At 40.0% G+C, this 11,611-nt stretch overlaps 1 protein-coding gene across 1 annotated transcript in view; it reads left to right on the top strand.

The window, feature by feature from the left end:
- The first annotated feature begins 426 nt into the window (after positions 1-426).
- ABCB1 (ATP binding cassette subfamily B member 1) overlaps positions 427-11,611 on the top strand; it is a 106,835-nt gene continuing 95,650 nt past the window's right edge. Inside the window, exons 1-2 of the mRNA XM_028118237.2 lie at positions 427-491; positions 6,150-6,201. Of these exons, the coding sequence (XP_027974038.1) occupies positions 427-491; positions 6,150-6,201 (117 nt within the window). The remainder of the gene's footprint in view (positions 492-6,149; positions 6,202-11,611) is intronic.

Below are 11,611 nucleotides of genomic sequence, written 5' to 3'. Positions count from 1 at the left end.
AGGGGCGCGCGAAGCTGAGGGCTAGATGGGGACAGGTTCGCAGGAAGGGTCGGGCTCCCCAATTTCCTGAGCTTGGTCCCTGTGGGAGAAGGGATTCGGAGGGGAGGGGGAGACCCCTCTTGGCCAGTCCCCCGGGGAGCTCCTGGAGCACCCCAGCCCACAGTCTTAGGCACTCGCCACGCGCGCACTGGGTTATGCTGCCCTGAGCGCTAGAGCCGGCGCGGTGCGGAGAGCGGCTCTCTGAGCGGCGGCGGGTGCCCGGGGCAAGCATCACCGCCCGGAGAGGAGCCGGGACCGCGAGCCGCAGAGGCGGCGGCCAAAGGTCAGGATGGGCCGCCGCCCTCCAGCTGCCCGCGTGGAGCGTCACCTCCGCCTCCTGCGGGTTCCCCATCTGATCGATGGCCCGTGGTTTCTCCTCAGGTCACGATGGATCTTGAAGGAGGCCGTAATGGAAAAGCAGAGAAGAACTTCTTGAAAATGGGCAAAAAAAGGTAGCCAGTTTGTTTCCCTTTCATACTTAACATGGCTTGAGAAATTTGGGAGATGTATTTCTAGTCTCCAGCCCCGAAGTAAATGAAGACGATATTTTTAACCTTAAACGCAAGTGGTTTTTCGGCAGAAGTTCACTGGCTGAGTGGAGGACAACGTTTACACATTCCCACGGCCTTGGTGAGCTTCTTCCTCAGCCTTCCTAACCCCACACGCCAGTGCTCTTACTTCCTTTTCTGTGGTTTATGAACTTTCTGCTTTACGAGCGCTGTTGATCGCCCCCGTCCCGGGATGTGGGCTGCTTGCGCTCGGCTCCGCGGTCCAGTCTCTTGCTTCTGGTGAAACAAACATTCTGGACATAGAAACACTGCATGTTTGTGGCATGGCAGATGGGACAGAAGGCCAAAACCACATGTAGGTGTTAAATTAAAAAAAAAAAAAAGACAATGAATATCTGACCGTGTAGAAGACATTCTGGAAAGAGAAAACTGCAGTACCAAGGAAGCTACTAGCATTGTGTGAAATTATTGGTACTGGAACCGCAAAGGGAAATGTTAAGCAAATTTTGATCACGGTGCAGTGCCCATACAGGAAATTTTAAACTTCGCTCAATAGGTTCATTCTTACTGTAAATTGTAATAAAAATTAAAAAATAAAATAAGTATATTAATATTATTAGGAACCAAGCTTTTCCGTGTAAAAGAAAAATACAAATAGGGACATCAAATAAGATTTTAAAAAAATAATGTTAATACAAATAGGGACATCAAATAAGTTTTTAAAAGTAATGTTAAATTTGAACCGGACTTCAGTATGCACTCATGATTTTTTATTTTTTTTAAAGATTTTATTTTATTTGAGAGAGAGAATGAGAGACAGAGTATGAGAGGGAAGAGGGTCAGAGGGAGAAGCAGACTCCCCGCTGAGCGGGGAGCCCTATGGGGGACTCGATCCCGGGACTCTAGGATCATGACCTGAGCCAAAGGCAGTCGCTTAACCAACTGAGCCACCCAGGCACCTGCACTCATGATTTTTTAAATAGTTCACTTTCTATCCACCGAAGGGGACAGTGGCAGTGAGTACACTTACTGTCAGATCTTGGTTTCTGAATACCATTCCTCACTAAATGAAATCTGTACTCCATGGAGAAGTGCCTAATTACAACCATGGATGTTGGGATTGGGGGCAGATACAAAATGAGCCTGGAATATCTTGTTCAAAAAGAACACAAGAGCTGGCGTCACTGTACTTGACTGTGAAATACTGTATACAGTATAGTCCATGAATCTTCAATAAAATTCTGAAACGAGGAAAACAAAAAAGGTGGGAAGAGGTAGTGAGAATAAAGGAATATTTTTTTTTTACAGAAAAATGCCAGCTATCATATTGGAACCTGCATTGTTATTATTGATTCAGGCAAGGATTGTTAGGGATCTTAAGCCATGCGAAGAAAAGTTGTATCTAAGAATTATCCCAGATTTTTGCTAGGAAAAAAGGAAGTGGGGATTTTCAGTGGAGAGATTTTTGCAGTTAGCAATCTTAACCAAGTGATCAGAGCTGGCATCACTCATGGTGGAGTCCTGTGTTAGTGACATGACACCACCTAGGAAGTATGTTTGCAAAAATATTTAGTCTGAATCCTATCAAGCTTCTAGACTGATGCTATCCAATAGAAATATAATGTGAGTCCCATTTGTAATTTTTAATTTTCTAGTAGTAACATTAAAAAAAGTAAAAAACAAGTGAAATTAATTTTGAAAGTATATTCTAAAAAAGCCAGAATATTTAAAATATTTCCATATGTAATCAGAATTATTAATGATACAGTTTACATTCTCTTTTTCATACCAAGTCCTCAAATCGGCTGTGCGTTTTATGCTTACTGCACATCTCAATTTGGACTCAGTTTGACACTGACATATCCAAGATGTGGGACAGTCTGCAAGACATCTTGTTACTACAAAAAGTCAATGTGGGTGGAGGGGGCAGAAGGACTTCTAGATTTAAAAAAGAGACTGAAGAGACAAAACCATATAATGTGTAAATCTTGATTACAGCTAAGTTCCAAAATCAGAAAAGGAAAAACCTATAGAAAACATTCTTGAGAAATTTGAAAGTAGATTGGATATTAGTTGATATAAAAATTGCTATTTTCTGAAATGTGAAAATGGTAGGAAAATGTGAAGTGCCATGAAAATTTGCAACTTAATTTCAAATGACTCAGCAAGATATTAACAATGATATTGTATACTTACATAGATAAAGAACATAGGGTCAAAATGTTAACAGTTTTGTATCTAGGTGAATTTTGTGTGGGTCATCATTATTAGTGTTCTTTTAATTTTTCTATTTGAAAGTTTTCATAATGAAAATTTTCATATACACAAAAAGAAAAAGACTCCGTATAGTGGAAGGGAGATATTGCCGTTTTTGTTTTTAGGTTGTTTGTTTGTTGTGTTTGATACCTTAAAGAACTATGTCCTTAATACACAAACACTTAGGGATACTGGAGTAAGAAGTACTGAGGGTGGGCGCCTGGGTGGCTCAGTTGGTTAAGCGACTGCCTTCGGCTCAGGTCATGATTCTGAAGTCCCGCATCGGGCGGCGGGGGGGGGGGGGGGGTCCCCTGCTCAGTGGGGAGTCCGCTTCTGCTCAGCGGGGAGTCTGCTTCTCCCTCTGACCCTTCCCCCTCTCATGTGCTTTCTCTTTCTCTCATTCTCGCTCTCTCAAATAAATAAATAAATAAATAAAATATTTAAAAAAAAAAAAGAAGTACCGGGGGTATGTGGAAGGAAATGGTAAAGAAATTCGTTGGAGCCTGTTCATACCTTCATTTTATTCTTGATTCTTAACATGCCTACAGACTTCTTGTAAACAAAAAGTTGTTTTTTTTAGGTAAGTAATTCTTATTAAGCTGTCCTCATCATCACTGATTTAAATCTGTTCTTAGTACAACTATATATATTTTCCCTAGTCTTACTGAGGTATAATTGACATACAGCACTATGTAAGTTTAAGGTACACAGCATAATGCTGTGACTTATACATACTGTGAAATGATTATCACACTATGTTTAGTTAACATCTGTCATCTCATACACATACAATAAAAAGAAAAAGCAAAAAAAATTTTTTTCTGCTTGTGATGAGAACTCTTAGGATCTATTTTCATAACAACTTTGATGTGTATCATACAGCATTGTTAACCATACTCATCATGTTGTACATTACACCCCTGGGACTGCCTTATCTTTGTACCTTTGGATCAAATTCCTCTAGCAGCCACACCCTCTTAACCTCTGATAACCACAAATCTGATCTCTTGTTCTATGAGTTGTTGTTTTTTTTTAACTATATGTTCTCAATTGGAATTATAAAGAAGCATGTGGCTTTGCTAATATATATATATATATAATGCTCGGATGATAGTATCATTTGGAATAAATGTATTTCTAAAGGTCTGATAAGCGACTTGCCTTTTGTAAGTCCTGTGTTTCAAGCTGACGAGGATAAATTAATGATCTAGTAGGGATGAGAGATCAATGTGGAAATGCATTTCTATATAATGCAGTATCTTAGAAGTCTGAGGTTGTACTGAATAATAGCTTAGTGTTTAGGGGATAGGCTTTTCCTTTTAAACTTGGCTTTGTTCCAGCTGTGTGACCTTGGACAAGTTCGTGAACTCTCTTCACCTGCAGTTTTCTCAGCTCTGACAGAAGGACAAAAATGTGCCTGCCTCACAGAGATTGAGATAAGATTAAATGAGATTGTGTTTGGGAAGTGTTTACTTAGCCAGTATTTGAATTATTATAAATTTTCCAGAGTAGGAGCAGTTTTAGAGAATGAAAAAATAAATAAAAGGCTTGGAGCTAAAATTCAATTATGTGTGACTGCTTTTTTCCTCTCATCCTGCTTCCAGAGATACTGAAACCATGCTTTAGTAGGAATAGGGTGGGACCAATTCTGAAGAGCTATGTTTGTGTATTTTGTGTGTTTTCATGTCCGTCTAACATCACTTTAAAGCCAAATATGGGGTAAGCTGTGGATTTTTTTTCCTTTAGAAGTCTCTTCAATTCTTTGACCTCGCTTAGCGTAAAGAACAAAGACAAAGATGAATTTAGTTTTGAACTTGAAAATCTGTATAAAAATAATGTGATTCTTCTCTGGAGTAGTCTTTCGTTTGTACATATGAAAATAAAGATGCAGAGGCTGCTTTTGGTCAGTTTGCTTGCATGCTCTAGGTGGCTGTTACATAGAGTGGAAAACAGCTTATAGCTTAGAGTTGTTTGAATCTGGACTCAAAATAATAATTAGCCTTCTTATTCCTGAGGACAGCTTTCTGATAGTTTACAGATCATCTTTTTTGATTATAGCTTTTCTAGATTGAATTTATTGCCATAATGGTACATTTAGGGCTCCAGACATGCTTTCAGAATTAGATTGGCTCATAGAGAATGATTTAATTACCTTTCTTCTTAGGTTAGTTTATGCTAGTATCTGATTACCACTACTCTCCATTCGTAGAGAGAATGATTAAGGATAATATGCAGGTAGTATGTAGATAGAATATCTACTGCTAGAATTACTTAGATGATAATTAAGAGAATTAACTCTGGAGAACATGAATGATTTTCTAATTACAGGTCTTCCTTAACTTACCATAGGGTATTTCCCCATAAACCCGTTGTGAGTTAAAAATATCGTGAGTTGAAAATGCCTTTAATACACCTAACCTACTGAACATCATAGTTTAGCCTAGCCTACCCTAAACATGCTCAGAACATTTACATTAGCCTATAGTTGGGCAAAATCATCTAACGCAAAGCCTGTTTTATAAGAAAGTATTGAACATCTCGTGAAATTTATTGAATACTGTACTGAAAAACAGCGTGATTCTATGGGTACAGCATGGTTTTAAGTGTATGGGTTGCTTACCCTTATGGTCTCATGGCTGACTGGGAGCTGTAGGTCACTGCTTCTGCCCAGCCTCACTAGAGAGTACTGTATGCATATTGCTAGCCCAGGGAAAACATCCAACTCCCATACTGGAAGTATAGTTTCTGTTGAATGCCTAACACTTTCTTACCATCCTAAAGTCAAACCATTGTAAATCAGGGACTGTCTGTAGAATAAAAACAGGAAGCTCTCTTTTATTATTATTATTTTTAAAGGTTTTATTCATTTGAAAGAAAGAGCACAAGCGGGGGGGGGGGGGGGCAGAGGGAGAGAGAGAAGCAGACTCCCTACTGAGCAGGCAGCCCAACATGAGGCTTGATCCCAGGACCCCGAGATTATGACCTGAGCCAAAGGCAAATGCTTAACCATCTGAGCCACTCAGGCACCCCAGTATTATTGTTTAATAATTGCAAAAGTTGTATGTGTTTTCATCATAGAAAATTAGGAAATACCAAAGGTACAAAGAAGAAAGTATTTTGAAAGAAATCTTATACCCAGTGATAATCACATATACAGATTTCTAAGATACATGTAAATATTTTTAAACTTCGTAAATGGGGGTCATACTATTAATGTATATTTTTATGGAATAATATAGACATGTTTCTTTGTCCTATTATTAAATGTAGGCTCTATGTTAATACGGTCATTTAAAAATTTACGTAATTTTAAAGGTTTTGTGTAATCTTGTTGCTGTTTTTCAGTAAAAAAGATGAGAAGAAAGAAAAGAAACCAACTGTCAGCACATTTGCAATGGTGAGTCTGAATTTATTCAGTGTTCAAAATGCTTTGGAAATGTGACTTCTTCCCTAGGAAAGAGATATTTCATCTGGTATGATCTTTTCTTGGAACATATGTTAATGGAGAGGTAAAATGAATAGGTTTAATTTAGCTTGTTTTCAGCGGAATGCCGATCATAATAGGCCATGTAAATTGAGCCTCAACAGCCACTCTTCTTGGCCTACATTCCAGTATTCTGCTAATTTTTTATGTGGCCGGTGGTCTGTTATCTCTGCAAGCGCTTCTCCCAGTGACTGTCTCAGCCATCTAGATAGAGGAAACCAGCCCCAAGGGAGTGTGTTTCTAAAAGGACACAGGTCTCTTGTCATCAGTGGCTCTCAAATTCTGGCAGGTTTGAGGTCAAAGTCTCAGGCACCTAAAAAATAGAAGTTAACAATGCATTATTTATTACTATGAACTTAGCACATGTCATTATTCCTCTTTGCTCAATAACTAATAATCTCAAATTTGAACCTTTATATAATTTGTCTCACTTTCTGGTTGCATGGTGGTTGCTTAGAATCAGGCTTGGAATAAGACAGGGATTTTATAGGTGTGGCTGGATGATGGTCTCTCTCGACCTGGATCCTTCTTTTTTGCTTTCCCAAGAACCAGGAACACTACTGAACCAGTTAAGTCTGGCAGTGAGTGCATATTTTATAATTCAGTCATAACACACCAGATAATTTTTAGATGTTGGTGGTGGGGGAGGGATAGGCTATCTTGTAAAATGGTTATTAGCAAATGGATTATAAAAATAGTTATAGGCAGGAAAAAAACAGTTGCCTGACTTTGACACTGGGGACTCTGTTGTTATTTTACATGATCATCTTCTTGCCCTAAAGTTGCTCTGGCTATGGTTTCATCTTTTGTCCTATCTCTCCTCTCTTTGGAATATTTTGGGAATGAGACTATATGTTTAGGTCATTCTCAAAAAGACTCCTCGGGAGGGTGTGTGCCTGAGTGGTTCAGTAGGTTAAGTGTCTGACTCTTTATTTCGGCTCAGGTCATGATCTCGGGGCCGTGAGACTGAGCCCTATGTCGGGCTCCATGCTCAGTGCGGAGTCGGTTTGGGATTCTCTTTCTCCCTCTCCCTCTGCCCCTCCCCCTGCTCATGCATTCTCTCTCTCTCTCTAAAATAAATAAATCTTTAGGAAAAAAAGCCTATTCAAAGGGGCAGTTTTTGTTTTATATTTCATTCTTACTTGTTAAAAGAACCTTTTATGTTAAAGTAGGGTTTATTCCCAAGATTTAATTTCAATTCTGTCATTTTGAGACCAAAACGTTTCTGTCTTTTGTAGTTTAGTTTTTATGGTTTGTAGCTTAAATTTTTTTAAAAGTCTTATTTTAGAAAATCTAACAGATCTAATATAGAGAGGCAATAATATCAATACAATTTAAACCACCAAAGAATAAAAATCTGGAGTTTAAATGTGAGGGAACAACACCACATACAGTACTATATGCCATATGTTGTTCTAAGTATACAGAACTCATTCAACTGCTGCAACTCCCTTTCAGATAGATACTATTATTCTTCTAATTTTACAGATGAAGAAACTGTGAGGCCAGACATACTAGTTTGCCCACCTGATAACAACAGGGCCAGGATTCAAACCTGTAAAGTTCATGTTCTCAATCACAGTGCTCAGGATGGCATAGAAGGAATATGCTGTAAACCTTTTGAGGAAGAGAAGTATTATTTATGTGGTTTTTCTTCATGTCTTTTTCCTGAGGAGTTTGACATAGAAAACGGAACTGGACTTGTATGTCAAACCTATAGTCATGAGGACACATTCCGAACATCTAACACTTGGGTGTTGATGTTATCAGCTAAGACAAAAATTCATGTGTCAGGGCTCCCCAAGAACCCCAGGTTCTATGATTCACTAGGAAGAGTGACTCTCGGGACTCAGCATATTGTCATACTCTTGATACTCATGGCTAGGATTTATTACAGCAAAAGGATACAAAGCAAAATCAACAAGGGGAAAAAGAAAGAGGGAAGCAGGGGTCCAGGAGAAGCCAGGCATAAGCTCCTAGAGTCTTTGCCCAGTGAAGTCACACTTAACTCTCCCAGCAATAAATTGGGACAACTATGAAATGCTACCAGACAAGCTCATTAGAAACTCAGCACTCAAAATTTGTACTAGGGGCTGATCGACATAGGCATGACATATACCAGAATTCCAGACTCATAGAAGGAAGGCAGGTATTCAGCATAAAGTACTTTGTTTGTCCAAATAGTTTGATCACTTTTATCAGTTAGGTGATGTTAACCCCTAACCCCAAATCCAAGTTCTAGATGCCCACTAAGGGCCAACCTTGAACATAGGTCTTGTGAAACAGCAAGTCTCAGGCTTACAACGTTAAGTTATTTCTACTATGAGACTTCCCGGCAGTCTTGACAAAGTGATGAAAAAGAGGTAAGTAATTTCAAGTTTTTCTATGAGCATTTTTAAAAAAATATTGGGCCTTGTTTCCAAAGAACAAGAAACATAAAAGTAGAATAAAATCTAAAGCAAGTAAGGAAATGGGACAGATGGAAATCAGGACAGGAAAAATATCAGTGGGGCTGCAGTTCCTACACACAGCACTCCTGAAAGATAACACGCCCTTGCCAGGAAGGTGCTGCAGATTCAACTCTTGAGGATTCTACTTCATGTATCTCATTGAAAAATTATTTTTTTTCAGAATAGTTAATAGCTATTATCTATCTAGTGCTTCCTCTGTGCCAGGTACTTGTTAAGCACAGTGATCCAATGACATAGGAGCTTGTACTGTTTCTGATGAAACAGAGAAGTTAAGCAATGCATCCAAAGTCCCAGATTGATGTAGCTAGTAAGAGGGCAGGCCCAGAATTTGCCACAGTCTGCTTACTCCAGAGCATGAGCACGAGCAGGGGGAGGGGCAGAGGGAGAGGGAGAAGCACACTCCCCACTGAGCAGGAAGGCTGACTTGGGGCTCCATCCCAGGACCTTGAGATTATGACCTAAGCCAAAGGCAGATGCTTAACCCACTGAGCCAGCCAGGTGCCCCTCCAGAGCTAGAGCTTTTAACAACTTTACTCATTTATGATAGTGTATGATTGGTTAACCTTTTATCTTCTTGGAATTAAAGAGTTCTCTTTTGATGCTGTGATCTTCTGGCCACCTGGTCATTCCTCAGTCATTGAGGATTTTACAGATTTTTCCACACACAGAGCTCCTACTATCTTGGGTAACTTTTATGGTGTTCTGGATAATGGCTCCATGACCTTCACAGGTGCAGTACTCTGTTTCTCCCCTTCACCCCAGCCATCTGCCTGTATCCTTACAACCTGAATTTTATTGTGTTTTGAAACTGTTGTGCTTCCAAAGTGACCAACTGAAGCAGCAGCTTAAATCAGTCAGCCATCTCTTTTCTTTTCAATCTGCTCATTATTTTCTTTGGATATTTGGCCCATTGACCCATCACTTTTCCATCAGCCCCTTCTCTTGCCCAAACTAAACATCCTTTCACTTGTCATCCCAGCAAAATCACCGTCAGCTTTCTTGCTTTCCTTCACCTGATTGTTGTAGCACACCTCACAACAGGGTGTATTCCCAGCCGAAATCCTGCTCCTCTTCTCAGTGACTATGTCAGACCTCTACACTTGTCAGATTTCCCATTTCTCTTCTTCCCCCTTTGGTGGATGAACTCTCCTTTTATTTCACAAACAGAATGGAAGCCACCTGACAAAAGTTCATCCTCCCAATCTACAAGCATATCTCCCCCTGGATTAGATCCTTCTTCCTTCCCTCCTGATGTCACAGGAAGAATCTGGTTCTTAAAACTAATCACTCATTAGGGGCACCTGGGTGGCTTAGTCGGTTAAGCATCCAACTCTTGATTTCTGCCCAGGTCATGATCTCAGGGTCATGAGATCAAGTCCCATGTCAAGCTCTGCACTGAGCTTGGGGCCTGCTTAAGATTTCTCTCTGCCCCTCCACACCCCCACCCGCACTTTCTCTCGCGCTCTGTCTCTTAAAAAAATGTAACTCACTCATTTGTACTTTGACTCCCATATCCTCTGCCTTCTCAAGGACCTTACATTACTATTACTATTATCCTTTCTCTTCTGTATCTACAATCTCTCCTTCTCAATGGGGTCTTTCCCATTGGCATTTTTATGGGAGGTGTCTTCAGTTTCACCAACACCATCCTTCAAGCCACCCCTCTCTTGCTCGCTTCACACAGGAGCTGCCTTTACTTGTGTCAGTTTCACTTTACATTCACTTCTTAACATATTATAACTTGGTTTCTGTTTCCACCACTCACTCAATTCGGTAGGCATGTTTGGATTCCATCTTGACTTTTAAGTAGTGCTTGGCAATCTCCACCGTATTCTTTCTTCTCTTTCCTTCCATGATGCTACAGTCTGCTGATTTGGGTCTTACCTCTCTTTTTAAATTTTTTTTAAAAGTTTTATTTATTTATTTATTTGACAGAGAACATGAGCAGGAGGAGGGGCAGAGGGAGAGGGAGAAGCAGACTCCCTACTGAGCAGGGATCCCGACATGGGGCTCGATCCCAGGACCCCAGGATCGTGACTTGAGCCACAGTCAGATGCTTAACTGACTGAGCCACGCAGGCGCCCCTCTCTTATCTCTTTTGTTCTTTTGTCATTTTAGTCTGTGAAGTTAGAGTTTCTTTACCCCTTTATCCCAGGACTCAGTGATTGTGTTGACATTTTCATACTTTCACACAGACATTTCCAAATTGTTTTCATGCAAAACCTCTTTTTCATTTGAGTTTCATTCCACCCAGTTTTAGTTTCTATCCATTTGCAGTGGTTTCCTTTACCAATTTGTAGTTACTTTTGTTCCTCCAGTGAGGAAGTTGGCGTGTAATTGCTTCTACTTCTCTCAACTCTGCTCTCATTATTCTTCTCTTTGGGTAACCTTAATAATGACTCCTAGGCCCGATGTTCCTTGACCTTTTCAGTTCCAACAAACTTGACTCCTGCTCTACTTCAATAAATTAAACTTGTGAACAAGGACCTTGGGTTTATCACCTGGGTGGACTCCCATCTAAGCAGCTGTAAACTCAGAGGTGTCAGTCTTCAACTTTTCACCTCAATTTTTGATTCCTTCTAGCTTAGCCTTTTAACTTTGTTATCTTTTTTTGGATTTTGTGTACTCATTTCTTATTGCTATTGTAATAAAGTACCACTAATTTAGTGTCTTAAAACAACACAAATTTATTACCTTATAATTCTGGGGCCAGAAGTCTCACTGGGCTAAAATCAAGGTATCAGCAGAGCAGGATCCCTCCTGGATGCTCTAAGATAGAATGTGTCCTTCCCTCCACCTCAGCTTCTAGAGGCTGCCTGCCTTTCTAGACTTATGGCCTCTCTTCCTGCATC

Source organism: Eumetopias jubatus, unplaced genomic scaffold (assembly GCF_037043125.1).
Source record: "Eumetopias jubatus isolate StellerSeaLion01/CBP00866 unplaced genomic scaffold, mEumJub1_p1.0 scaffold_14, whole genome shotgun sequence".
Classification (NCBI taxonomy): Eukaryota; Metazoa; Chordata; class Mammalia; order Carnivora; family Otariidae; genus Eumetopias; species Eumetopias jubatus.
The sequence above is the reverse complement of the archived record's forward strand: the minus strand, read 5'-3'. Positions and strand labels throughout refer to the sequence as shown.